Source organism: Fusarium mangiferae, assembly GCF_900044065.1.
Source record: "Fusarium mangiferae strain MRC7560 genome assembly, contig: FMAN_scaffold018, whole genome shotgun sequence".
In the NCBI taxonomy this organism is placed as follows: domain Eukaryota; kingdom Fungi; phylum Ascomycota; class Sordariomycetes; order Hypocreales; family Nectriaceae; genus Fusarium; species Fusarium mangiferae.
In genome coordinates, this window is record NW_024573938.1 from 31,787 (window position 1) to 59,692 (window position 27,906).

Below are 27,906 nucleotides of genomic sequence, written 5' to 3' on the forward strand. Positions count from 1 at the left end.
GAACAAGCATCAATGAGAGACTAAGAGAAGGGGAGAGAGAATATCTCATGCGAGGCTAAAACCTCTTTTATAGATGACGATCCCAGGATGGACTCATGTTGCCGCGTTAGCTGTTCCTAGCCAACGGCCGGCGCCCCAGCCGAACATGGCCGGTCGTCTGCGAAAATTAGGCATGACTCGAGAGGGCTCGTTCGGTTCGTGAATAAACTCAGGACAAAATCCGGGGTAGAGGCAAGGAACCAGCATCAAATGGCTCCGGGGAGTCTGCGGGGAAATTCTCAAACTTGATAAAGATCGACAAAACGCTTTGAACTTGGCGAGTCGACTCCGGCTCCGACATCCCCGATCGAAGCGCACCAATTGATTTGGGGGCGAGTGGAGAGGAAGAGTCACATGGAGTGAAGACATGCCAGCCTCTTCCGATTCGCACTCGTGCGATGCCTTTTGAGCAGAGGTAGCTAATGACTTGAAACCGAATGTTTTAGGATGGCTAAGACTTCAAGCCATTTGACGCGGCAAAAGAGAGATCAGGGTCGATTGGCATCTGGCGAAACATACAAAAATAATTGACAAGACTGGGATTCGAACCCAGGCCCCTTTCGAGACTGCGAATCGTTACTAGTTCGAATCGAACCTGAACACAGCGCCTTAGACCGCTCGGCCATCTTGCCTTTTGATTGGATAGGCACTAAGTGCTTCTGGTGATTCATCAACAGCAGCATCATTCCATGCAATGGCGAAGCACCTCTCAGTCTCATTAGTTCCAGAAGAAGCTGTCCAAGAGTTAGCAGTAGCCTCCTTTGCTGGCAAGGCAAGACCATAAAGTCAAGTTTACACAAGCAGATTTACTTCCGCCCGCAGTCTCTCTGGCATGTATGCACTTCTTTTCACAAACAGCATCAACAGAACTGAGTTTGTTCCGGACACGAACCTGATTGTTATATCGAAAAAGACGTTCTTCACCCAAGTCAAGCTAATAATGTCAGTCAATTCACGGCTTTATTGCCTTGCTTTGGCAGACACTCAATGATCTCGGGAGATGTCAATCACTTATAAAAGGATCATAGGTCTAAACATTACACTTATGAGCTGTTGGTGTCAAGTATAAATGCTCCTTCTTCTCTTCTTGCTCGTTTCCCAAGTAATATGCCAAGATAACTTTCATTATGGCTTACCGACAGAACGATCATGACCGAACACCGCTTGCATCTGACAGCCAGGCCAACAACGATGCTGCTTACGAGGACTACATGAGGCGCTACCGAGCCCGAAATCCCAACTCAAACTGGGAACCCAAGACGAGAAGGATGGTCGGGCCAATGTATAACCCAACGCCATGGCTATCGCCTACTTCTCCTGTCCTTCCTACTCCTCGTTCCGGCGATTGGAACTTTTCTCCTACTGTAGTTTCTGGTGGATACCGCGTTGCGCGAAGCTTACCCCAACCACATGAACCTCGAAGAGTTGAACCTCAAATAAGGCGAAACCCTGATGAAAGCCCACAGTGGGAATACATCCCCGGTGAAGGATACAGGCAAGTCGAACCAGGTCCACGTTTGGGAGCTAACCAGCAGCACTACTCGAGGAGAGCGAACGAACAACGGCGGGAAAACGAGCGTAGATTCTTGAGAGATGTGCAATCTGAAGTTGGCAGGGATAATGGATATCCTCAGGTTAGTAGAAACTACCAGGTCGACAGAAGAGAGCCTCGAGATACAAGAATAGACCTCAATACTAATGCCCGGCCCCCTATTCCTGATATGTGGACTGCTACACCAGAAGCACGGGGGTGGATGGACAACGTACAACGGGAAGTGAACTTTCGAGGATACCATACTAGATTCCCGGGAGGAAGTTTCAGTGAGCGACGTTTCCAACAACGATAATCTCGATATGTAGATTAATGATAGGTTATTTCGTGGTTTAGCATACAGATACGTACATTTTACCAAGCCAAATATGATTCCTCACGCATGGCGAAATAGAACTAGTCTTTGAGGTTCATGAACAGAAAGCTGCCGTAAGCCAATGTAATCTGAAGTTAACATAACATTTACAGCCTCGACGACAAACGACGTGACGCTTTGGGGGTCGTAAGCCTACAGAGTGAGTCGTGTTTAACTACGAGCAGATCAACCCCGACTCGGGCGCTCCACTTCGATGGCTGATTAACTGGCACAAAGTGGAACCATCATAGCTATATATTTTGATCTACTCAAGTAGCAATAGTTTTACTCTGAATGCTAGTTCTGAGGATTTGGATGTGATTGACACCAAACTCCATGGAGAGTGTAGATCCAGGGTAAGCAATTACTTGCGGCCCGTGATTTCTGAGGCACGACGGGAGGGCTTAAGCATCAGTCCAAAGAAGTGGAGTTTTTCATGGCTAGAATCAGCCTCAATAGACTTGTACTTGTATTCCCAAACATTGCAAGCAGTATTATAAGTCATTTGTGTTGAGCGCTCCTCACATGTTAGGTTATCACGTTTACGAGCAGACATGCCTGACCCCACCCACAATTTTTGGGCACAGGAAATTATCCACTGAAGCGCAAAATAATTTCTACCAAACGTCATAACTTTGTTTAAGACCTACTGAATTGTCGCCTGCGTCTTTCTTACTATAATCACAATATTTCAAGATTATCCCTTCAAGCGCGGTTGTTTTGGCAGAATTCTGCTACCTTGCAATCATTGGTTATCGCCGATGACTAACGGTCGCGAGGCCAGGATTTCTGGCACCAGATCGCTGAAGCAATCTCCTCTTTCCAACTTGCAACTGTCAATCAACACGCCAAGGAGAGCCGCGCAAATAGCTGCAATCATCATTCCGGATCAAAATGAAATACTCTCGATTCCTGTCTCTGCAACTCGTCTCCTCCCTCGCACCTCCGTGATCAGGCAACTCGACCTGGCTTGTCCCAGCGCCGACGCCTTGCCAGCCATACATGACCTTTTTATCGCCTGCAACACCGTGAGCCCAGTATATCTTGTCCTCGAATCAATCCGACATCATTACAGTCTCGATACCGGGGCTTTCGGACCACTGAAGTTTTCCCTCATGTTTGCAATCATCGTCGCCAGACAACGTTTGTGTCTCGGCCAGCGTCAACCGTGCATTGCTTGTGCCAACGACCTGCTTCCTACGCTCCGGTGCATACCTTTTCCTCGAATCCAGACTTGAATATGATCGTACAATACCGTCGCAAAACGAGCAGCTTCTGTAGCACCGCAAGCGTGCTCACGGCCGACCGTGGCGATTGAAGCCATTCGAGCAGACCCAATGTGAAATGACGCCAGAGAATACAGATCCTGCCTTGGACCTGCCTCTCGATCGACCCAGACGCGATCTTCATGCTCTCAAGCAAGATCAAGAGATCCCGCTGCCTTCCTCGACGGTTGCCCACGTGTCTTCGCAGCCCTCGTGGCACCACAGAGGCCTGCGACTCTTCTGTGAGGCACGTTGCCTTGGCCTATCATGGCCACGTCAATTGCAATAACAAGAGGCGACCTAAACACCGCTGCGCAGCCCGGCCGGCTCTTGATTGAGATGGGCAAATAGTTTTCCACACATCAGTAGAACGATGGCGAGGAACGCAACACGAAGTCTCCAGCCGGCGAACAAGTCGAAGTTACAGACGAAACTGTGGTGTTTCCACCAGCACCTCCTTGCTGCCGACCGAATCGAAGCCATGACTGCCAGCAGAGACGAAGATGCTACATCCGCCCCCTTCGACTCGATAAAACTGCACCCGACCGGACCTATCATTGCCGTCGATACTGGGCGGCAACAAGTTGCGAAACGATATGGCTTCATGCGGTGACTCGATTCCGCTATTGCCGTGAATACTGCCCGGGGATTTGCAAGCTGTATCGCAGGCACAAAGTCTTGAGAGCTGTGCCTATCCGGAACTCGGGGATTTAGACGCCCTCGTTGTCGTCTAGCTGATTTGTATCGAGTCGCTGAACATTTTGTAAATGGCCACGTGGACAAGCTCAATTCTCACGAAGCGAAGGAGACGAACCACATTTTGTTAGTTTCACCCTCGAAATCATCGCCTACGCCCTCTTGATTCGTCTTGTGCTCGTCTCGTCATAGACATCTTCGCGAGAAGTGGTCTGCTTCAACCTCAGCGCCATGCTGTTGTGATTCACTGTTCCTGAGCCGGTCGCACTGGACAAAGCCTCCGAGACGACTTCAACATCCTGTCAAGCTTTCCCCAAAGATAAAGGGCGTCAGTCTGCCTCTGATGCTTGTTATCGGGCTGGAATGCAGGCCAGAAACTTATCATCGACTCTTGACCCAAGATGCCGCAACCCTATGGGCACCCACGCCATCTTCAGCCCAGGTGCCGAATCCTGACTTTGAAGAGACCGCCTAGAGTTGTTTACGGCGCCAACACCTTTAATGTCACCAAGAGACGACGGGCATGTCGACCGCTTGCTGCTGCCAATTGACTCGGACCAAACCAGCAAAGCTTCAGTGTTCACTTGAAGCACCGGAGAGTTCCTCGCCGCTGAAGACTCGGATGTGAAACGCCTCAGCCAAGACCTCGGCATTTGGCGAATCTGCGATCTTGCACATGTTGCCGAGTGTTGTTGGCTGAAGATGGTTGGAGGCTGTCAGACAGCGACGTAAATGTTGAGGTTCATGCCGCAAAGAATACTCCTCTTCGGAAACAGAGTCACTGGCATTTGACCGGTTCTTCTTGTCGTCGACCAGTCCCCGGAATGATTCCACCGTGCTTGATAGTGTCTGGCACTACTTGGATCTTGCAAAAGCACTTGGACCCAGCCACCCAGCCATGAGTGTTACTTGCGACTAGTCGAACCGGAATATTTCTCACTCGCATCGTTGCGACGCATCTTGAGCTTACCTTGACGCACTCTTGGACCGCTCTCCCCTGCTCCTCAATTCCGGCGAAAATGACCTGCCGTTGACGTGTGTCATGAACCGAACACCAACTTTATCTCGGTGCTTTGAAGCTCGCAACCAGTCGGGACAGGGAGAACACACTGCCGCAGTTTCAGCGAAGCCGGTAGACAGGAATGAACAAACGATAACCCATGTTGGATATTAGCCGTTTCTGAGCTAAACATGCCGCGGTGACATGGGCATTGCTTTCCATCTTCTCCGCCCACACAGATTACATTTCGATGGCGACCCTCGTGACGCTGTCTTCACCATCATACCAGCCAATCCATGCCACCAAGGAAGTACTGATCCCGAGGCAGGCGCCATACACACGGTCGCAATACGCTGGTTGGTGCCAAAGGCTTTAGGCACCTCCATAGTCGATTGTAATCTTGCCACAGATTGACACCGCCGCCTGGACGTAATCTTCTACGAGGCTGGCTGACCCTTATCGAGCTATTCGACTCGCAATCGGATCGTTAAGAAGGGGGATACTTCATTCGCTCCGACGGACCCTCGGGTCTCTTTCTTTACAACCTAGTCTTCTCACAATACAAATTCCGATGGGGGAGACCAATTGAGACCTCGAGTTGAAGAAGCAGCCGTTATCTCTTGACGGAACTTGGGCACATCCCTCTCGTGGTTCCTGATGTGGCTTTACTAGATTCTTGCCTGCCGATGGCAAAGCGATCGGCTATTCTGTTCATAATCAATCCACCACGGTATTTGTAGGCAGTACGATCCCTTACCACTCGCCTTGGAACGACAGGAAATCTTGTGCGACAACTGCATTCCACAAGCGCGGCCCAATAGCGTGACCCACAATCGTTCCTCGAACCACATCCGTGCAACCGTTAGCACGAACATGTTGACGCCTAGAGCACGCAAAGAGACAAGATCGTCATGTACAGGCCAGTGGAGGCCGTGATCAGGTCGGTGATCTGTATTCCGCCTTGAGCGGCCGGAGGCGATTGTGAAGGGATGTAGACATGCGACACAACGCCTTCTCCATGTAATGTTCGGAGAACGTCTTGGTCCTTCATTCTTGTTTTCGGGAGACAAACTTCTAGAGGCGAGAACCGATTTCGCGAAGTAAGGTCTTCGAAATTTGCTGCCAGTGCCCTTTTGCCTCACTTATCAACACCGTGGGAGAGGCTCCTCATGAATTCCAGACAACCGTGGCGAACAGAGGGCATCAGCGAAGTAGCACGTCAATAGCTCGACCTGTCGCCCATACGAAAGCACAATGGCAGCACCGGTCCTCGATTGCATCTCCCCGATGCCAAAGTTTCTGACCATATGTTGGGCCCAATACCTACCACCAAGCAAGACAAGGATCGGGTCTCGCGAGCGATGGCAGTCGGATCTCCCCAAGGATCGTTGGATGTTGAGCCCTTGATCGTCGGCCAAATGTCCAAGACGTGGTGGTCTCTGCAATTGTGAGCGCTGACCGTGCGTACAACTGAAGCTGCGTACAGCTCTCCGCAACGCGTGAATGTTACCCACGTTCATATTCGGCTGGGTTCAGGGAAAGGCGGAACTGCGCATACAGTGTTGATCACTGCTGAGTATTCTCTGCTTCGGCATGTGCGTAGATCAGACCTGTGCAAGAGCTGGCCTCTCACTTCGACTCTTCGTTTCAGTATTCCCTAGAGGGTAGCATTTGGGCTCCGACCGACGACGGTCCTTGTGCCAGAGTTTTGGAGAAATGCGAAAGACTCCCGGTAATACTGGTTGACTCCACCGCTCCTCCATCGCGTACTCTCCTTGCGGTGTCGGAGAAGACGGGATGACGCGATTGTCAAACATGTCGCTCGCGTTGCGACAGAAAGTTGCCTAATAACATATCCTCTTGTGGCGATGGATGGCTCTGCAGACGCACTTATTTCGCGCGTTCAGCGACGCCTTCGTCATCCCAAACCCAACAGACCGCACGCCAGTCATCACCTTTAAAGCATTCCCGACATCATCAACTGTCAGTACTGCCTGTTCCATCTACATCTTCAGGCACTGACCCTTCACTACCAGTCAACAATCACCAACCACAATGCGCGTACAACAAAGACGTCAACGACCCGACAACGACCCGACAACGACCGACGATCTCCGAACGATAAAAGACGCCACAAGTAAGCCAGCACCAACGATACAAGTACCCTTCACGACGAGCGAGTGAGCGAACGATCGAACGAACGACCGAGCGATAGGGGCGACCGACGAATACGATGGACGACGACGATGGCGAAACATAGCGACGACTCATTTATGACCGCCTGCGATGTTAATCCAAACGCACGACGACCGACTTCGATACGAACAAGTTACGGCATCGACGATCCTCCCACAACTACGAACGACGGATCTCCAATGCAGCTACATGCTTTACACATACATCTCTACGTGATCAACAATTCCACCACGTGGCGTTGTATCATCGTGGGAAGGGCGCTTCGCTTCGGCAGTGGGATGTCGACTGTGATACGTTTTCCTTTTTCTCCTGTCGACAGCCCAGCTTGACCTCACTGTGTTGATGATCGTATAAGGGGGCTTGCTGCTCTGCTGTCAAGACAGTCCAACTCAACTTCTCATCACACAGGGGCGGCAGGCCCCCTTAATATGGCATTGGAGACAGCCATCGGGACCACTAACCTTCCAGCCAAAAGCGACATATTAGGCACCTTTGAGGGCAAAGGCGGGCTGTCGACGGGCTGATACCGCTGATGCTATGTGCTCCGCAATGCCATTTCACAATTTCCATCCTCTCAAGGCTGTGTCAGACGCAAAGGGGTGGCAAGAAGCTGGCGCACAGTGATAAAACTAGCCGGTTACACCCATAGTCGCTTTCCTTGCTATTTCCGCCATCTCTTTTGGCTGGCATCAGTGTTTGTGCACGACATCTCAGCGCCTGCTTCGCTTCACTACTCGAGAAGGTTGGACTGGTTTGTCTTCAGAATCCAACTTTCTGAATCATTACGACTTCCTTGATGCGTTTTGGTACGAGTAGATGACTCTGTTTCTCGATGCAATCACTTGGCGTAACTTGCTCCCTCGCAACCTACATCTCCGGCCATATGTACCGAAGTCCTACAGCGGCTCTGGCTGTCGCCTGATTCTGGAAGCATTTGCGTGCACATCAGGGCAACGGACACAGGGTGCGCTCCCGGCAGGGAAAGCCATCCCGTGCAATGTAGTATACACAGCCGTCTCCGATCACCACTTTCTGCGGTCGATGCCTTGGTTCTGCTGCCACAGCTCCGTCCTCCAATCGATGTATTGTTCTCCGAGGAACGCACACATCGTGACGTCGTTTGGCAGTCATTCCCTCTTGGCGATAAATGCTATGATTTAGCCGGTCAACGACCGGCTGACTTGTTTTTCTCGGCAGCCGTCCTTCAGGCGCACTCTACAACCCAGATCAATGTGCTGCTGCTACCCAGCAACCTTGAAAGACTTGCGAACTGAAGCAGCTTCCGAGGCTGCTTTTCGTCTATCGAGACAGTTGCCAATCCAAATCGTTGTCTTTCCAGATAGGACACCTATTGACGGCGTCATGCTCACTAGAGCGTGAGCTGAACGACTACAATGCACCGCGAACTACTCTGCTTAGGGAAAGAAAGAAAACTCAGGACCTTAGCCCTTAGCGCTGAAAATACTAGGTAAATCTAGTCTAAGCTTAGGAAACTCTTTGCCAAGTTTATTTTGACACCCTATAATAAGGTTCGGTGTTTTCTTGCCCCCTGGGGTCTGCCTACACGTGCATGATATCGCCATTCAATTGTCGCCAACCCTGGTTGACATGAGCATGGGCCTGCCTCTTTTGCGCCAGTTTCCCTGTACAGAATCCTATACGATGCAGGCCATTGCGCGAACATGTTTCAAATGAGTAGCCATTGACCAAATACATTACGTTTGTTTCGTATCAAGACCCCGAAGTGATTCCCATTCCTCTTCCGTCATTCCGAACTCGATCAGATCGTACCACTTGCGATTCATCCAGACAGTCTGCCGTCTTCTGCCTTCCAGCTTGAAACCAATACTCTCGTAAAGATAGACTCCTCGAGGGTTATAATCGGTAGTAGTCATACCGATTGTATGTAGACCAGCGTGTCGGAAGCCCCAGTCTACCATCCAGTTGATGGCTTCTCTTCCGTAGCCCTTGCCTTGATGCTCTTTGACAAGAGAGATACCAATCTCGGCAGTTCGATGATGGGCGACTGTGGGTGAGATGCCTCCCCAGCCGATGCACATGACGCCAATGATAGTCGGGGGCTTCTTGTCTTTGCCTTCTGTCTTGTCGTCGCCGACATCATCTCTGAGGTATATCGCGACACCGAGCAAAGAGTTGACAACCGAGTCTATGTATGAGTCGACCTCCTTGGGCCCCTTTGGCAACAGCATGGTGGGTGCTGAGAGGGCCTGGATGACAGGATCTTGAAGGATGGTGAGAGCAATCTTTTTAAAGTTTTCATCGGTCTTGTCGGCTCGGACGTACTCGAGTCGCTTTGACTGGTAAGCATTGGCGATGTCTTCTGTGGAGTAGTCCATGATAGTTGATGTGTTGCAGGTGTAATGATGTGATATGGTGGTTGATGTAATTGACTGATGGATCGGCTATTGGTGATGCAATGCTTTTGTAGTTGGATGAGGCTCTTGAGTGCCCAGCCATCTTGGACGCTATTCCCGAGTCGGGTGCCGGATGAGTCATTGGCCGCTTGACGTTCGTTTACTCGCATTCCCTTTTTGGTAGTTATTGAACGCACAACGAGTAGTCTAGACGTTTTTCTGTTAAGTAATTGCATATCAGTAGCCATTTTGAGCAACGAATGATGCCGCGGGCAATTGTGATTGCAACTGACAGTCTATACTGCCTGAACTGCGTTTATGAGAGTGTTATTTTGTGTTGATCAACTGGGTAGATGATGCCACAGAAACAGCATCTCGTGCCAATGACAAGCGTCAAAAGTTAAACTTTACCACAAATAAAGCCTTTGTTGTGAACCCTCCCGTAAAGTCAAAATTCAAGGCCACTATATAAGAACCTTGTTTTATTCTGCTAATCATCCTGGCATATCCCTTCCTTCTATCTCCCCCAAGTCGACATACGATGGCACCCTCAAGCTTCCATAAATTCCCAGAACTGCCCTCCGAAATCCAGCTGCAGATATGGGAATCCTCGTTTCGCTCACCAAATGCCATTCCCGGTGGACTGCACTACATCGGCCTTGACCATGACGGATTTCCGGTTCCACTGGATAAAACCGCCAAAGACGAATTCCGGAGACCAAGGTCAGGTTGCGAATTGGAACAAGGTCTCTGGACGGCATGTTGGGACTCCCGAGCAGCTGCAATGAAGCATCAACAGCAGCAAGATGTCGAATTCAGCTGCTCTAGCTTTGGACTTACCACTTTAAACTTCACCTTGGACAAGCGCGAATGGTACCATGGGAGGGGGCCTGTATCAATAATTCCTCCTATTGATCAAGGCCAAAGGAATAATGAATCACAACAACAGAAAATCTTCATCTGTCCCTCGCGAGATATTTTCTGCGTCGCATTAAACAGGGCAGGGCGCGCCGTGCGCCGTGGGAATTGCTACCCACTGCGAGTATTCAATGGACTCGCCTTCGAATTCGAGGCTTCTTGGAACATCAAGCTATCACAGAATGACAGCTACTACCCCATAAAGAAGTTTCCGCCTTCGTTGGCCTTTATGATCAGGCTGGTGTTCGAGGCAGCACATACCAGGGATTTCACCACGCCACCCATCAGGCTTATCGATAGGAATGCTCGATGGACAAACGACGACAATACACAACCTGGTCTCGACACATTTTATGACTGCGATCACGAATATGTAGAAATAAGCATGAAACCTGGCTCATCTTCTGCACGGATCGTTTGCCATAGCCCGGTGCTCGAATTCTTCGACCATCTGGACAGACTGTTGGAGGACAAGCTCCAGAATTTGGGCGCTTTTCGTCTTGGGCGTGGGCCGAAATTCGTTATAAGGGATTGTTTTTCCATCATTGCTTTGCGGCAAAATGAAGCAGAAGCTGTAAATGAGTGAGGTGTGAACCGCAATCCAGAGAGAGTCTATGATCCCTTTGGCCATTCGAGCACAATTTTGGGTGGGGAGAGAACAGATTAGGTACTTTGTATCGAAAAGCTGGTTCTGGTACTTGTGCGATGACTCGACTCAGAGACCTGGATGGAATAGGGTCTCTGGTTGAGAAGTTTCAGAAACCGAATGGGATAGTTCAAGATCAATATTGCTGGGAAAGGTTGTAAAATAGTGTATTTCTGGTCCTCATATGCTTTCAGAATAAAGTTTGGGAGGACTGATGTGTCTATTATGGGCTAGACAGCTTATTAGTTCCTAACTGAACCTTGAAACATACTCTTGACTTGATTGGGGAGATCTAGGTGTGACTTTATATGAAATTTTACTTACTTTATGTACGAAAGTAACACTACAAAGACATAAGGTACTTAAGGAACACAAAGGTCCCATTTCAGTAATTCTTCCTTATCCCAAATTTAGCTCCAGATCTTTTTCCTTCACGCATCAAGACCGACAAGCTTCTAATAATGTCTCCCAAAACTTTCCATCTCTTCCCACAGCTCCCGTGTGAGCTCCGGCTCCAAATCTGGGAGTCAGCAATCAAAAAACCGACGACACATATTTACGATTCTTCAGCATGGGACTGGGACAGTTTTGGCGTAGAAAGTCTGATGCCACAGGCTCAGAAGAAGCAATCCTACGGCATAAACTACGTAAGCCTTGATGAAAGGGGCGATTATGTTCCTCTAGATTGCAGTTGGAATAAACTTCTCCCGGCCAACCGCTCTGCCTACCTCTGGTACGCAGGCCTATGGATGGCCTGCAAAGAGTCTCGTGAGGTCATGCGAAATCACTGGTTCAGCGACCCGATCTACAAAGAGAATCCCGAGTATGTGGACAAGAAAGTGAACGGCGGTCTGAGGAAATGGTTTTATGGCAATGAAGAGGAAGTAGATGTGATTTGGAATGAGTGGGATCGAAAAACAGAAGCGTATGAGCCATGGCTCATGGCTACGTCCCTCGGGGACATGTTCTGCATTACTCCGGACAATCACAGGCCCCTAGCCCGGTTCAGGCTCTCCTTGGAACGCGCTAATATTGGTATTCTTGAGTATGCTGTCGAGTTTGACCCGGCTTGGACCTCTGAACTGGCTGGTCTCGAAAAGTATCAACCGACGGACCGTTTATCACCTACTTTAGCCTTCGCCATCAAAGTCATTTGCCAAATAGCAACTGAGGAAATGATTCTACCGCCGTTTCTCCATCTTATCGACAGATTCTCTGGCTGGAAGAGAATTGGCAACGCCGAAGAACCCTCGGTGTATTACGATTGCGAACATGAGTATATCCGAATCGACCCGAGCAATTCTCTGGACCCAAATCGTCTTGTCCGACACACTCCCATGCTCAGGTTCTTGGACCAGGTCGATCGGCTTCTGAAAACTACATTGACCTGGAAACGAAAGACATCCCCTTGGGCTTGGGGTGATTACGGGCTTCCGCCGGATGGGTTGTCTGTGCGGAAATTGGTTCGGGTCATGGCCAGGTGTGACAACGAGGTGGTGCCCAAGATTACAAGAGGCAATGCTATGCGGCCCCAGACGAAGAAGGCTGCCTCGGTAACTTCGTCACATGGGAAAACCGTAAAGGGAAAGCCAGCTGTGCGATGGAGATGGTAGTTTAGATGGCTGTGGTGTTTTGCCCAGTTCTTGCATCTTGGGCTCGAGAGAGAGGACTCTGATTGGGCTTCGCTAAGACGTTGTCCGCATGGGATCTTCGATGAAAAGCGGACTTAGGGACTAGAAGAGAGTACTGGTCTTGTAAAGCGTTGGTTATGGGCACTCAGTAGATTATATTGGGAGATTCAAGGTTCATGAATAAGGTTTCCGCATGTGGTATGTGCAAAAGACTGTCAATGTAGAAACCCGAAAGGCATCTCATTCTTCTCGATTGGTGACTAATACTTTTGGGACTTTTACAGTTCAACTTGCTGCCATTATCCGATTAAACGTTACTTCAAGGTTCAAGCAAAAACAAATAAATGCATCACATACAGGGCCATCCAATGATGTACAACATCCAAGAAAGCTTCTTTGGGACACTGACTCATCCCGGATCGTCTCACGCATAAAGTCTCAGAGCCGCCACTGTCTGTAAACAAGCACCTGTTGTCCGACTCCTTCCTCATCCTTCATTCGTCAGCCAACACTTGAGCCGCCAGTGACAGCCGACACCTGAAGCCCATCATGGACACCACCACATTCCATTCCTTTCCCCGACTACCTTTTGAGCTGCGCGAGCAAATCTGGCAAGATACCTGCTTACCGCTGAGACCAAGAGAGAGGCGAAGGAACATTCACTACCTGTATATGGACGAAAGCAGAAACATCTGGCCTCGGGACTACGATTGGAAGACCGATGACCCAAGAAGCAGATGCGGCTACACATGGCATACCTATATATGGCATGTAGGGCTATGGACAGCTTGTAGGGAGTCATATGATGTTGTAAGAAAGTTCGAAAATCATTACTTGGGGTGTCCACGCCCACGACGTTGCATGAGGGTAGTTTGCCCCCCAAAAAGCGATCCTTTGCCTCAGGACCAAGTTATAGATCTTACTCAGGACATATGCGTCATCACCACTGACTCATGGGAGTCTCTTCTGAGACCTTGGAGACCGATATATCTTCAAACCGAAGATGCACGAGGTCGAAGGCGTTTGATGAAACCTCTGAACATCGGTGTCAAGTTTGACCCATTGTGGTCCGAAGAAATGCAGAAGGCCGTGGAAACAACCTACTTCGCCACTGTTCTGCGTGACCTCTATCCCCCAATGGCCTTTGCGATCAGACTGCTTTTCCAATTTGCAACCGAAGTCCGTTTTTCTTTTGGCCGATCGAAGGTTATGTTGATCGACGATGTATCTGAATGGAAATCATTCGACACTGAAGGGCATGGTGGATGTAGGATCTTCGATTCTGGCCAGGAGTACGTGGAGCTGGGATATGTTATGGGCTTCAGTACGCATATTCCACATCCAGACAGTCCCATGGATGATTTTCTGGAGAATCTCAGCTACTTGTTCATGGGGAAATTAAATGAGGCTGCCGATTGGCATAGTAGGGCTCACGTTCTCGATACTGACTATTTAATAGCAGTTCTGAGGCGGGACAAACAAGTTCCAATGATCCGTTAGTAGCACCCTGTCCGAACCATAGCACATGGCGGACCTGAATCTCAGCGTGCAGCTAATGGTAGCGAGTTGATAGAACTAGCGTCAGCAATCAACAAGACCAAAACAGGATACTCGAGAGTATGCTTTGGCGGTGATTTCTTTACGTGATCTCATTAAACCTTTGTTCGTTGCCTTGTCAATATGATTGAAGAAATAAACCTAAAGTCATGGGTCACAAGATGACTTTCTTAAATTCATCACTCACGTATCAGAAGCTCGTGCGTTTGTAATTCAAGGTTTTACCAACACGGAGTTTGTACAATCAGCCATTAAGTCGAGCTACTTATAAATAAAAGCTCTTACTCAGTTTTCAACGCTAGCACAAACACCCTCCACTGTCTCGTTTACCTGCCAGACTTCCAAATCAATGCCAAACCACGCTCGATCCACCATGAGTCGAGCTACTTTCCACCCATTCCCGAACTTGCCTGTTGAAATTCGGCTGCAAATATGGGAAGATGCATGTTTTGATTGGGGCAGTGGTCGTTTTGGTCTGCACTACATCAAATTGAATGAGAACCGGCAACTCGCTCCCTTGAACTGCGAATGGCAAACGGCTGGTCCCAGAAACAGATCTGCATATCTATGGCACGCAGGTCTTTGGACGGCTTGCAAAGAGTCACGAGATATTGCTGCGAAGCATTGGAGTAATCAGGGCTGGCCAGACATGCAGGAGAACACCAATGATAAGAGTCTTGGTGATGTCATCTGGTTTCACTCGGAACCTTTTCCTCCTCCAATTTATAGTCTAAAAGGACTTATACACAGGAAAGGCGATTACGAACCCTGGCGCCAAGTCGCGGATATGGAACGAGATATATTTTGCGTCACCGCCGAGTCATGGGAACTACTGGTCACGAACTGGAAACCCCTTCATGTCGAGGCTGAGGATGAATGGGGGCGTCACTTTATTGACGACATCACTAATATCGCTGTTGAGTTTGACCCATCCTGGTATCAGACGATGAAAAAGTTCAGTCCGGATAACCGCGTCAAAGATTATCCTCCATCTTTGGCCTTTTTGATCAGATTACTTTTGGACCAGGCCCACAACAAGAAATACAGGAAGGCGGTTCAACTTATCGATAGAAACGTTCTATGGCACGTTGAGAGTGAACAACTGGCTCGTTATCATCTGATCTACATGGATTGCGATCATGAATATTTTGAAGTGTATTCCTCTGAACTCGAGCGGAGGAGCCCGCTATCCGACTTTCTCTCCTTGCTCGATCGTTTGATAGGCGGCAAGTTGTCCAAAATCGAGTACGGAGAGCCGAGATTGAAGTATAATTTGAGCGAATCGGATTCGGAGCAGGACGATCGACTCGCTCCCGAAGAACTAATGAAATTTATCGTGAGGCGGGATAACCTGCGTCCACGAGACTTGATTAGATAGGAGAGGAAATTCTCGATGCAACGGGGGCAGACGCATCTGTAATCTACCCCCTGTTTCGCTAGCTACATTTATATTAATACAAAGCGCTTGGCGGATTGAACTACATACAAGACTAGCAAACACAGAAACCTCGGAAAATCCGAACTGAACATCAGAAGATCATAGAATTATACGGCGGTGAGTATGCACCTGTATGAGACCCTAAAAGATGGACATGAGGCCCTGCGAACCACACAACAAAAACCGGCAGAGGCACTGTTTCATAGACCCATGCAACTTGGTTATTAGATGAGAAAGGCCTAAGTTTGACAAAGCTTAGGCCTAAAGTCCTCTAAAGTCTCCTCTAAGTATAGGCGAGCTTCACCATAACTTTTACTTAGGTTGAGTGGTTGAGCGGTAGACGTGGCGGAATAAATGATCCGGTTCTTGCCCTGGCTGAGGTGCCCGTCACTGCCAGTCGGCAAGTTCAACCCGCTCCTGACTCACCGAACCAAACAAGCTCCCACTTCCGTGGTCACGGCTTCATTCCCCTTCTTCATCCACGCTCGACTTTCCTCTGCCTCGTCAACAGATCTTGTTCATCAACGCGCTTCGTCAAAACACCACTTACAAGCATCTCCAACGCGCCGAAACAATCCGACTGAGTGCCGATACCCATCACGGGTCAACTGCAGTGCACAAAAGCAAGGTGAGAATATTTGTGTCTCTATCATCGCACCCGTTGCAAGTGCTGAACGGAAACCTTTGTTGCGACAGTGCAGGAATGAGCCATCACCACAAATATGAGAGCAACCAACCGTCAACTTTTGTGAGTCTGCCCATTCCCACCATCGAAATTCAATTCTTGTGGAACAGGTGCTGACTATTTCTCTCTTCCTTTAGCCGCCAAACGTCTTCTTTTCAACCTCTTCCGTAAGTATCCCCTATTTCAGCTACAGCAGTTCCCCGACGTGTTTGTTTGAAGAGGATTCTGACCATCTGTGTTTCTAGAACAAAAACATCGCAATGCCTCGAGTAAGTTTCCCTTCACAATGTATAAGTTATCGCAATGCTAACTTTCTTAGAACAATTCCAAAAGATATTTCAGCGTAAGTATTTATACATAGTACACGAACATCACCCCTACAGACCAGCCACCAAACCAACGACCGATGAAAAGCGACATGACACGATGTTTTCACCGCCACCTCATTCGAGTCACTTTCTCAAATCCGAACGACAGACAAATGCCGATCGGTCATTACGCTGGCCGTCTCTCACAATATGCTCTCGAGCACCATGCTTGGTTTCCTTACACCATGCCCGACCAAACATGATGAACGGGATGAGGGGAGGGATCTTCACTAAAAGTATATGCGTGGTTTTACAGAAGGGACATTAACAATTTTATTAGGAGACAGCCAATCATCAACCCTCTCGGGGGCGCGGCTTCGGCCTCGATCGGACCGCTTCGCGCGGTGTAAGTTCGCCCCCCCCCCCTCCCCAACCACTCTTGAATCCAATGACTGACTGTTACAGCACCGAAACTTCTCGAACGTAACTACAGCCATCAGCCTATTGTCGATTTTCGAGCGTCTGAACCATATGCGGAATTAGAACTCTTCATCATCTCGTCGCCCTTCGGGGCAGCAGCAGCAGCAGCAAGCGGCCGCTCCGACAGCGAAGGCATTCCAAGCTGCTAATGTCGCAACAATGTCTGACCGTTTCTGATGAGAGAACAGCCCAAGTCAACGGTATGCAATCCCGCCGCTAGCCTAAAACTTGTAAAGTTTCGCAAAGGAGTGCCTAAACTTTAGAAGGTTTAGGCCTAAAGTTGTCATAGTCCCGCCTGAGCCCGGCTGTTAGTTTCATAGCATTATATTTTCGCAAGGAACTGGACTGGAAAGCGGGACGTGTGTTGACAATCACAACCTCCACGAAATCGCAGAGCTGGTGAAGCCTGGGAGCATCCCGAAGAACGAATCGCCAAAACGGCAGATTAGGGAATCATCGTTTGGTATTGATGTTTGCGGAACGGATATGGTACTGGGACAAGCTGGTGGTGCGACCGACTGAGGTTTATTGCTAGAGTGGTGACATCGCAGGCGCAGTAGCCTTGCATCAACAATTACTGGTTATCTGAAGGAGGTGTTTTCTGCTCAGTTTTGACGCTCATGGTGCCCAGAGTCGAAATTTCCAGAAGCATATTTCCAGCCACTCACATCACTCAATGAGTAAATAAGACGGCACGAGAGCTACAACATCGTGCATTGGCAGATTTAAATATAGCCAGTAAAGACACAGATTTTGGCTTATCGCCCCTCTGTTGTGATGGTATAAGCAGATCACGTAAAGCATGACCATCCACTTTCACTGCACTCGTAGTATTGTGGCTTCATGCCCAGCATGGTTTAAACATCACTGTGACTCAGAAACATCCAGAGCCGACTACTTCCGATAGGCTTTGTAACTTGTCATGTCCAGAGCCCTTTCCAGTGCTTTGTTCAGATGACCACAGTGCTAGATGACTGGTCTCGACTCTTTAACTAAAGTGCTCTCCATATTCCGAACTTGGCAAAGCCAGGCGCAGAATTGCGATTTGGGAATTATTGGATTCCAGCAGCCTTGGAATGCAAGGCTGTGGTGCACACTCGGTCATATACTATCCCACAATGGACGATGCGATAATGAAAGGCATTCTGGAAAGAATGTGCGAGTTCTCTGCAACATAGGAAAACATTTGCTGAATCATCTATTTCGGCGCGGACGAATTTGTTATGCCATCCCGGTTGATGGGCTATACCTTCACGTGGAGTGTTGTCTCTGAGGCACTTAAAGCTTTCTGTAAACCCATGCGAAGAGCTGCGGGATACGTTGGAGGAGTCATTTCGTATATATAGGACGCATGCAGTGATAGATTGACGCTTCAAATCTCGAGAAAACCACGAAAAGGGTCGACTTGACTTTGATTCGTTCTGCACCATGTTCAGCCATCAGACTCGCACATGTCACTCTGTAGGTGACTCTGTGAGTCTTTAGCCTCTAAGCTATTTTGAAATGGTAAATGTAGCCCCAGAGTGACAACTTGGGGATTCAAAGGCCGTGTGGTTGTGGAGAGCCGCCGTCATGCCGCAAAGTTGTAACAAAATAGCAATGCGGTTGTCGCATCGAAGCTCTGATACTCTTTTGTGGTTGGACGGGTGGAGGACCAATTGTACGAGAATCAAGGTCAATCGTTACCCGCGAAACTTTCAGCTTGTGAGGTCTTAAAGGGCTTGCTTCATCTTGTCAGAAAAAATAGCATGCCTTGAAGCCTGACTGACGGTGGTGTCTCGAGATGTGTCTTACTGAGGCTTTTGAGCCTTCCCCCCGGCTTTTACTCAGGTCTTGACGGTAATGCAAGAGAGTTACCACAACACTTTGTCACTCGCTGAGTTTTGACGGCTTGTCATCGCCAGAAGTAGAATGAGTCTTCGAATTTGTGGTTCTTCCAATGGTAGCCCGCATCAACCGAAGCAGATTGGAAACTAGATACATCAGCCTATGTCGAAGAAAAGATGAGAAAAGTGTGCAATGCAACCACTCTCACTGTTCGTAGACAGAAAGAAGTGGCCGGCAGTTGAATGGGGTCGTGTAACCATCCTTTGAGTCTATTGACAACGTGGGGCCGAGTGCTGTAGATCAAGGTTCCTTATGATTGACTGCCGTCGGTCATATGATGATTTCTCGCCAACCCATGTCTCATGGAGGAGTCAGGAGCCGGTGCTATCATCATACTGTATCTTTGTATTTCCATGATCATTCTGCAAGAGCCCAGGACTTCTCACACCGTGACAGACTGATGGGCCTAGATGGTTTCCACGAGCACTGACCTCCTCTCTATGTCGTAATTTGCATAGTGAGAGTAGCCCAGACCCTCCAGGAAACCCCAATTGTCGAGTATTTGTCACTTTAGATGCAGGATTTTCGCGGCTCTCGCGGTGGGTTTGAAGCCTGTGCGCTAAGCCCTGTTGTCTAGAGCTTGGAACTTGAAGGTACTCCCTCGAAGTCGTCGAAGAAAGCATATATGCTTGAGAATGCCGTCGACATTGTTTTCCTCCAACGGCCATAATCGTGTTGGTATTCGATTGTCCTCCGCGTGCTGGCCCTTATTGTCAAGCAAGAAATAGCGATAAACTGATCGGGATACGAAGGTGATTGGTACCGACTTGGAGGCTGTCTCGCTCCGGTCGTGTCAATTACCATGAGGAATTCTCAAGGGTTCCGCATGACCACGTTACTCTGCTACACTTGACCCTGGGCATTTTGGGGAGCGATCTCGCTACTTCATCGATGGACTTACCTACTCCTGCCAAGTCTGTCAACAATGGTATCTCTGCCGTTATTCCCAAAAGCTTTGGTCTCACTGGACTCGACGGGAAGGTCCCTCGTGGGCGTGAACGGTTGAGCCCCTGATGTGAAAGCTCATCACCTGAACCATGTCGTGGGAGTTACTATTCTTGGCCATTCGGGAAATCGGCGGTAAGTTTTTGGAATCGCGAAGACACTGGTACGCTGATGGTGCGGCAAACTTGGGTCACCTTCTCGAGTCGAGATGCGAGGGGAGGAGTGCCCCTGTTCACTTTGCAGGCACCAGACGACCCCCATAGCAGATGTGACTGTGACATCGCCGCTATCTCAGTCGTGGCTAGATGGGATGAAGACAACCCTCGAATTTGCTTTCAAATTTCGAGGACCATTTCCAGATTCAGTCTCGGAAAGACGAGGGAGCTATTGGGGTGACATGAGTATATTCATGAATGCATTTGTCCTTCGGCTGATGGACTCATTGCCATCGGGTACAGAGTGGGAAGGCGCCATGGTCACACCGTGTACACAAATATCATCCCAGACTCGCATGGAAACTCGCTATTTTCATCACCATCATCACATTGCAACGTCCACACAATTACATTGAATCAAATACACAAACACCCTGCACACAAAGTATCGGTCACCAAACATCCCACTATGTCTTCAAACGAACTTCCACAGCGGCCCAAGCGCAAGCACAGTGAGGATGAGACCGATGACAACATTGCCGAGGCCTTCGACGATGGAAAAAGAGAGAGCTCTCCCCCGATTCGTCCAAACAGGCTGAAACCCTCCTCGATGCCGCCACCAAGTCCCGCGATAATGGCCTGCTCCAATCGTCATTCGACTTCTTTGAGGCAAAGCAGAACCAAAAGCAAGAGGCCAAAAGCAACTCTGCCGCCCTCGCCAACAAGATCCAAGACCTCGAAGCACAGTTGCAACAAGCCAAGGTCCGGCTGGAGGAGTCACAAGCCGAAGAAAGAAGAGTCCAAGCCCAAATCAGCGACCTCCACTTCATGCTAGAGTATGGCGACTGGTACGCGTTTCTCCCCACGGCTATGCGGCCCCATGAGTCTACGATCGAGCAAGACGATGCCGACAACAAGATCCGGCCTTTGCTTTTGAGTGCCTATCATGATCGCACGACTCAGGCGCGTGTGGCTGGGATGGCCCAGGCAGAAGCCGAGAACAGGCAATACACTGGATCCAAGGATGAGCCAAAGAAAGTCTTCGCTCAAGAGTCCAAAGACATTCAGCCAAGCGCGTAAAGGGCTGCAAGATGGGACTGTATCAATGGGAGGCAAAAAACATCGTCACATGAGATTATCGAGGCCGAGAAGAAGTCAATTTTGGAGTGGCGTGGAGGCGGCCAAGACCTGTCTTCTTTTTCTAGACCGCATTGGCGAATGTACGTGGAGGCCGGTATTTCCAGGGTCCAATCCCTAACCCGCCGCAAGACTATTTGCAAGCATACCATGAGGGTAACTGGGATGATGTGCTGTAGAGTGCAGAAGTGATGAAGCAGGGGCAGAAATGTGGCAGAGTCAAATCGTCCAACCTTCTCTTCGGAGTTTCTTGAGTCAACTAAAGTTCCCCAAGTCGTCCAGAATCATCCAAGCTTTGTCTTAGCATTTTTCTGAGTCGTGGCCAATCGTGTGGGTTTGATTGAGCCAAGGTCCAGCTTCAGTTGAGTTTGAGAACCATTCCAACGTTGCTGAGTCCCAAATCGGGGTGCCTCCATCGGGCTGATGGGGGAAGGGCGGCGAAGTCGGACTTCTACAACCTCCACGTGGTGCCGTCCGGGGACCTGGTCTGTTGAGACTTCAGGCAATGTAGGAGACGCAATCAAGGTGAGTTGCAACCACTCCAAAATCCGGCTAACATGGAGAATGGATCTGTCGAGCCTCTCGTGGTTATCTGCCCTGCCGCCATCGTCAGCGCAATCACAACAAATCCGTCAAAAACAACTAGTTGCCTTTCGCCTTTCACGCGTGAGAACACGATGTCGAAACTAGTCATGTTTTCATTTCAAGTTCAATCGGGTTGAATACTCTTCGATTGTTTCTCTTGACTTTTTCTTATGCTGCGTTGTGGAAATGCTTGCGCACCTGCCAGGTCCTTCCACGATGTCATCTGTTTTACGTCTTCCTCCATCAACAATCCAAACTTACAACTTGCACACGCTTTCAAGTGCACGAGTCCCTTGCCTTCGATGATGGCAATCGTCTTCCATTCCCCGCAACGACAGATCCCGCCCTCCCTTCATCACATCACACGACGCATTAGCGAGGCCCTGACGTTTTGAACAAGAACGTCTCTTGGTCGGGTTCCAAACTTCAACCCCAGTCACCCAAACGGACTCAAACGGCCTTTCATGTCAAATCATATCCCCCATGGTCTGAGGCCTAATCAAAAGCGGAATACCGGTCACCGAGATTTGCTCTTGTCACGCGCAAATGATTCTCTCCACGCCCCGTAGTGACCGGCTGATGTGCCAGGGTATCATTATGTGAAAAGTACGCCCCCAACCTGTCACAGGGCAATGCAATCCCACGAAGCAACAAGCTAATATTTCTGCAGGCATAAGGTTATCCAGTATTTCGACTATGTGGTCATCCCTTGAGTCCCATTCGAAGCACCTCATGTGATGGTGTACACTTTTTGGAGCAGTCCCCTTGCTGTCGTACAAAAGCATTCTTAGCTTCCTCTTGCAAGGTAAGGGACTCAGATTATCCAACGGTGTTTCTGGAGCAGGCCATGCACGCAACGTTGGCGTTTCATGGTGGCTATCGTTTGGTCCGCTAAATTAACTCAGAATCCCGTTGCCAAACGATTCCGTAACCCTACGAGTCGTGGTCATAGAGCGCAGCAACCCTGTTCCGCCATCTCGACGGCCGACGTCCTCGAGCAAAACAATGTTCGTTTTCCAGTGCACCACAGAAGTGACGGCAGACTTCCGCTATTGGCCTGTGCAGCGATCTGCGTTTCAGGAATCTCGCCCCCCCCCCCCCCCCCCCCCCTCCTGCGATGGGACTGACGTACCCGTCGTGACAAAAGCAAAACTGGACGGTCAATCGGTGAAGATGCTTTCCCTGCTCGTGACTCAAGACAGGCGAAAATTCGGGACCACAAGATTTGAGAACTTGGCCAGCGTCTCACCGGTGTCCGACGGAATCCCACTGGCCAATCCGGCGGATAACATGCCAGCTTCAAAACTGCTGCTTGCTGTCGGCACGACAAAGACAGCATTTCTCCTGATCCTTGCACTGCTCAAGCCTGCCGAACCCACTGCCGCAAGTCTCGCATCCCGAATTAGGACCAAAATCTTCAAAGTGACCCTGCGTCAGCAACAAGGCGCACTTTACTCCCGCGCGAGTTGAGTGTCAGATGGGTAGTTATTGTCCCTTGCTACGTACGGTTACTAACCCAGTCTCAGGACATCAAAAGCCTCACGATTTCGCAATATAGTTTCTTCAAACCCACCCGGTTGAGGAGTCCAGCGACAAACCCAGATACATCGATATTGGTATCAGCTGGACCAGTCAAGGAACAAGCACCGGGTATGAGCCGAGAGGCAAAGGCACACTCTCTCCAGCCGAGCTCTCTTATCACATTAGAAGTATCTAAACCGGTCTAAGGCCTCCCCAAAGCTTACCTATGCTTCATCATAGCCTTTCCATCGCTGAAAGGGGATCAAGCAGCCCATCCCTGCCCCACGCCGGGATGCCCGCCACTGGCCGTTGATAATTCCATCTTGCTGCTACAAGTACTCTTTCGCCAGTTTGAACAAGCCTTGAGTGCCTTCCGCTGCCTGCATCACGGCTTCGTATCTCTTCTTCAGCCACGCCCGGCCCTCTCTCCAATGATCAGAAACACCCCTATTACAACCTCTCTCTTCAAAACACCATTTTCATGCATCTCCGAAGCCCGCAAAAAATCAATCCAGCCAGACGCTGACGGCCGCCGCGCGCCTCGTCGGAATGCCTCAACTCAAGGTCATCACCTTTTGACCTCCAGAGCGTGCGCGTTACAAGGGTGAGACTGGTTCTCTTATGCGGTATTCCCTCGGTCGAGCGACGGCCACAAATACGCGTGATGTCCACCGAAGCTTTTCGCTACGTGTGCCCATCCTACGACTTCATCGACTGTTAGCCAATACTCAAAGTTCCCCTCCCTGCTTCAATGTCATCTGTCTTCTTTGGTACACTTCGGTGCTGTATCTAGCACTGAAGCTGAACCGATTACGACCTACTCGCCTCCACAGTTCCTCCAGAACGTCAAGCGATGCTGAAACCGTCCACCTCTCGGAAGAGGAACCCCTTTGCCCAACAACGCCTGATAAACTCATCAGACTCGACTGCTTTAGTGAAAGAGGCCCAAGCATCAGGTCGGAAGAGCCTTATGGCCATGGGTGAGCTTGGGCTTGACTTCGATCGACTGCATTACCGCTGTCATTTTAAATCCTTCCTTTGTTGGTGTTCCACAATCCCTATTTATGGGTTTACGCAAGGTGCTAAAATTCTTATTACTCGCCTAGACACTATGCCAGCACTCCAAGAACCTGGTGTGTCTTCAATCATCACGAAGTCTCCGAATGCCGATTCTACACAGGAAGTGATGCTTGACCACTTGAGGTGCCCTCGATGAGTATTTCCAACCCTGATACACTGAGAGAACACGATACGTGCCGTCCGTATCGGTCCTCAAAGTCACCCCTCAGCAGATTATCCGTCCCGACAAAAAGACGAGCTCCCGTGATACATGCCACAATTATATTTCGTGTCCACCGCTCTACTTAGTTCTCTCTCAAAGGCCCACCGATCGTTGCGATGGCTGTCCCCCTGATACAGATCCCTTCGGCTGCCCTCCTCGTCGTGCTAGGACATAGCCGGCCAAGCACAATCCAAAAGAGGGTAGTCTCTGCGAAATATCTGGATGTTTTCACACTATGAACGAACATGATTCAATGCGCGCGATGCAAGCATCAGCCCTCTGGTCTCTCACCTCAAAGTAGCGCCCACAGAGTCTGAGCACACAACACCGTACGATCCTGGTCCTTTGATCTTCTGAGGTACAGTCTGAGGACAAGGAAAACTGAAAATCAATGCGCGGCTATTTGTTCCCCCCCTCAAGAAGACAACAGCCGTATCGAATGACAATGCGAGTGCAAACGTTTTGATGACTCCGAGGACTCCAAATTTTCATCCGGTCCCCCCTTCTCTGGCGCAGCTCCGGAGAGGGATATTGGCGCAGGATCAGATTCGCCATCAAATCCATCAAATCCGTCGGCCAACCATACAGCCACGCCTGAGTATAGGGAAGCAAGAAGTACCACTGAATTTGATGCTTCTAATAGTTGGCACGGTCACTGAAGTCAACGCGCGCGTATGATATTTCTACTCGAATCGCGAACAGCATCTCCTCCATATGTTTTGACTCACCCTTTCACAGCGCCTGTTTATTAATCTTACCTACCCCAGCGGTCCTACTTCACCACGAGAATCAATGATACTGGTTCGACAAACGAAAATACTTCGACGAAATCAAGGCAAATCCCAGTCGCATCGTGGCATTGATCGAGTGAGTAGGTGACGCTTGTACGGTTTACCAGAACTCCAGGATCTGTCCATCATCTGCTCTGTACTCAGATATCACAGCGACCTGAAATCCCATTTACCTTCACATCCTTGCCCTGCTTTCTGTCGTTCCACTCGCTATCAGTCGTTCGTGTGAGGCGCGTGATGTGAGCCATCAGCTGTGGGGTCTATCAACTCAAAATAACACTCTTATCAAAGCCGGTCCGGGCAGTATACCAGCTACCCAACACAATTGCCCGAGATAATGTCAGAGATTCACGCCTTCGTAACCACTTCCTCCAACCGTATTACCGTTCTGGTACCACTATGGGAAGTTGAAGGCCCTTTGACGTCAATATTCTTTGTTGAATCCTGGATTCTTTAGGGTCAGTCTTTTGTTAATGCCTTTGTTCAACCCAATGATCACTGTACTAATAGGAGGTGGCTTTTCTTCTAGACTCGGCTCATATTGACATTCATGAAATTTATGACATTATCCCCGTATCTGTAATCACCGAGATGCCTCTTCAGACGTGCTCCACGCGTACACTCGTCGACTTTGCTGCTGTTCGGACCTTGAGGAGACTAGCCTCGATGTTAAGAGTGCTCACATCTCGGTTTCACACGTCATCACACGTTGTGGTTCAATTATCACCGCAGATCCGCCCAATTCTTTTCTCTTTCCTATCATGCCAGCACTACGCAGGTACGTTATTCCAAACGGACTACTGCTTCTCATCATAAGACCCATGCCAGCAACTTGCACTATATGTAGGGGATGAACAACATGAGTGGCTTTCAAGGCTTGGGCATCAGCGGCATGAGTGGCTGTGAAAGTGATATGGCCAAAGCTCTAATAGCCTCCTAAACCGCCATCAAAGGATTGACCTGCTTTAAGCCATAGTCCTCCTAGGCGGTACAAAGGCAGGTCGTCGTCACAAAGAAACTCCTGTTAAACCAAGATGGACATAGTCGCCTTTCAATGCTAGTTAAGTGTAGATTACTCAGAAGAATAACCAGCTAAAAGGAGATTAGCATAAGTCTTGGATGATGTTGAGCTTTGATATAAGCTTTGCGACAGAGTTCGCAGCTATGCGTCTCTCCATTCTACACTGTTGACATTTTGTTTGACCATTCTCAGTTCTTCTCTTCTCTTGTGTTATACTATCAAGAACAAGACCGGGGCTCACGCACCTGCCGCCTCTACCGGCCCACGTCAATACAGCAGCTCCGCTAGAAGCATCACATCTGCCAGATTTGTTCGTCGAGTCGTCATCCCAAACTCACACTATACATACAATTAGTTCAAAAAGCCATACTGTAGTGTATTTTGCTGGTCGTCTATACATGCCATTCAACTCTCAGCCAGCGGCACTTTCGTCTCTATGGCCCTTGAATTCCTCCTCCTCTCGCTATTCATCTTGATGCGATAGCCTATCTATCGATCCTCCTATGTTCAAGGCTACTGAAGCAAAAAAACCGATTACCATGTTGATGGCTCCAGAGTTAGTTCTATGGAGCTTATAACTCTCCAAGACACCTCTCGAGCCCCTGTCATACGTACGTAGGTATGTTTCACAAGCATATTGTATGAACCACATACCAGGCAGGAAACTTAAAGTACGATGTCGCCCATTATATATAATTTGCCACTAGCTATCGACAATGTAGGCCTGCCACCATAAGACTTGATGCTTTATTTATTTTGCATTCTCTGCCGTCTTCTCTAGATACATTGGCAGCACTGTGTCTCTGCTCCTATAGTTTATTCCGTAGGGTACGGCCATCTTCACCAGGATAACTACAGTACATCCTTCTTATCTGCCCCGGTATTGCAGTACCCTTCCAAAGTTTCGTTGTAGTGACTCTGCAACTCTCCTGGCTCACGAGAACAGTTTGAATTGGTACCGTTCGCTCCTCAGAATCTCATTCATATAAAGTTTGGCAAAATGCAGCATGTGGTCTTTGTGAGATCTGGACCTAAAGTTATGCATCAAACTGCTTGACATAAAGCTGCACAGAACTTGGGCTAATACCAGGAGAAGAGTTTCCTGCTCTGTGAGTGCGAAGCTAGACCCATGACGCCCTCGCATATCGCTGCCTGCATTAATCAGTTTGGACTATCGAGCTAGCGAAGCCGAATCCTCTCTGCGCCATATTCCCTTCATATGCTCAGTCCGCTTTTTGGCTATTCTTTTACCAGCCGACGGTTATCTTTGAGAATTTCTAGAACCTTTTTAGACGCAATTCATGAGCTTCCTACCATTTAAAAATACACGTAAAATTGCTAGTAGTAGAAGTAGGGGTCTCTGTTGCGAGATGGTCTCGTCCAGCGCTGATGATCAACGCACTTTGTGACAGACCAACTTGGAGAGCCATAACGAGCTTGA

At 49.2% G+C, this 27,906-nt stretch overlaps 9 protein-coding genes and 1 non-coding gene across 10 annotated transcripts; 8 read left to right on the forward strand and 2 right to left on the reverse strand.

The window, feature by feature from the left end:
* Positions 1-567: 567 nt before the first annotated feature.
* On the reverse strand, positions 568-671 carry tRNA. Its single transcript has 2 exons — positions 634-671; positions 568-611 (listed from the first exon to the last, which is right to left on the reverse strand). It is a non-coding gene; the product is annotated as a tRNA-Leu (tRNA).
* Positions 672-1,166: 495 nt separating this feature from the next.
* FMAN_11769 (uncharacterized protein) lies at positions 1,167-1,886 on the forward strand (the record flags this gene model as incomplete). The annotated part of the gene is made up of 1 exon (XM_041824475.1): positions 1,167-1,886. One exon carries the CDS (start codon positions 1,167-1,169, stop codon positions 1,884-1,886), a length of 720 nt encoding a protein of 239 aa, XP_041689952.1.
* Positions 1,887-6,779: 4,893 nt separating this feature from the next.
* FMAN_11770 (uncharacterized protein) lies at positions 6,780-7,048 on the forward strand (the record flags this gene model as incomplete). Its single annotated transcript, XM_041824476.1, has 2 exons — positions 6,780-6,890; positions 6,944-7,048. 2 exons carry the CDS (start codon positions 6,780-6,782, stop codon positions 7,046-7,048), a joined length of 216 nt encoding a protein of 71 aa, XP_041689953.1.
* A 1,770-nt stretch (positions 7,049-8,818) lies between these two features.
* On the reverse strand, positions 8,819-9,460 carry FMAN_11771 (uncharacterized protein; the record flags this gene model as incomplete). Its single annotated transcript, XM_041824477.1, has 1 exon — positions 8,819-9,460. The coding sequence occupies one exon, from the start codon at positions 9,458-9,460 to the stop codon at positions 8,819-8,821; it is 642 nt and encodes a 213-aa protein (XP_041689954.1).
* Positions 9,461-10,019: 559 nt separating this feature from the next.
* Positions 10,020-10,982, forward strand: FMAN_11772 (uncharacterized protein; the record flags this gene model as incomplete). The annotated part of the gene is made up of 1 exon (XM_041824479.1): positions 10,020-10,982. One exon carries the CDS (start codon positions 10,020-10,022, stop codon positions 10,980-10,982), a length of 963 nt encoding a protein of 320 aa, XP_041689955.1.
* Positions 10,983-11,503: 521 nt separating this feature from the next.
* On the forward strand, positions 11,504-12,655 carry FMAN_11773 (uncharacterized protein; the record flags this gene model as incomplete). The annotated part of the gene is made up of 1 exon (XM_041824480.1): positions 11,504-12,655. The coding sequence occupies one exon, from the start codon at positions 11,504-11,506 to the stop codon at positions 12,653-12,655; it is 1,152 nt and encodes a 383-aa protein (XP_041689956.1).
* A 567-nt stretch (positions 12,656-13,222) lies between these two features.
* Positions 13,223-14,173, forward strand: FMAN_11774 (uncharacterized protein; the record flags this gene model as incomplete). Its single annotated transcript, XM_041824481.1, has 1 exon — positions 13,223-14,173. The coding sequence occupies one exon, from the start codon at positions 13,223-13,225 to the stop codon at positions 14,171-14,173; it is 951 nt and encodes a 316-aa protein (XP_041689957.1).
* A 430-nt stretch (positions 14,174-14,603) lies between these two features.
* FMAN_11775 (uncharacterized protein) lies at positions 14,604-15,608 on the forward strand (the record flags this gene model as incomplete). Its single annotated transcript, XM_041824482.1, has 1 exon — positions 14,604-15,608. The coding sequence occupies one exon, from the start codon at positions 14,604-14,606 to the stop codon at positions 15,606-15,608; it is 1,005 nt and encodes a 334-aa protein (XP_041689958.1).
* A 1,005-nt stretch (positions 15,609-16,613) lies between these two features.
* FMAN_16229 (uncharacterized protein) lies at positions 16,614-17,290 on the forward strand (the record flags this gene model as incomplete). The annotated part of the gene is made up of 4 exons (XM_041824483.1): positions 16,614-16,622; positions 16,673-16,696; positions 17,002-17,071; positions 17,127-17,290. 4 exons carry the CDS (start codon positions 16,614-16,616, stop codon positions 17,288-17,290), a joined length of 267 nt encoding a protein of 88 aa, XP_041689959.1.
* A 3,307-nt stretch (positions 17,291-20,597) lies between these two features.
* On the forward strand, positions 20,598-21,208 carry FMAN_11776 (uncharacterized protein; the record flags this gene model as incomplete). The annotated part of the gene is made up of 2 exons (XM_041824484.1): positions 20,598-20,640; positions 20,673-21,208. 2 exons carry the CDS (start codon positions 20,598-20,600, stop codon positions 21,206-21,208), a joined length of 579 nt encoding a protein of 192 aa, XP_041689960.1.
* Positions 21,209-27,906: the final 6,698 nt, after the last annotated feature.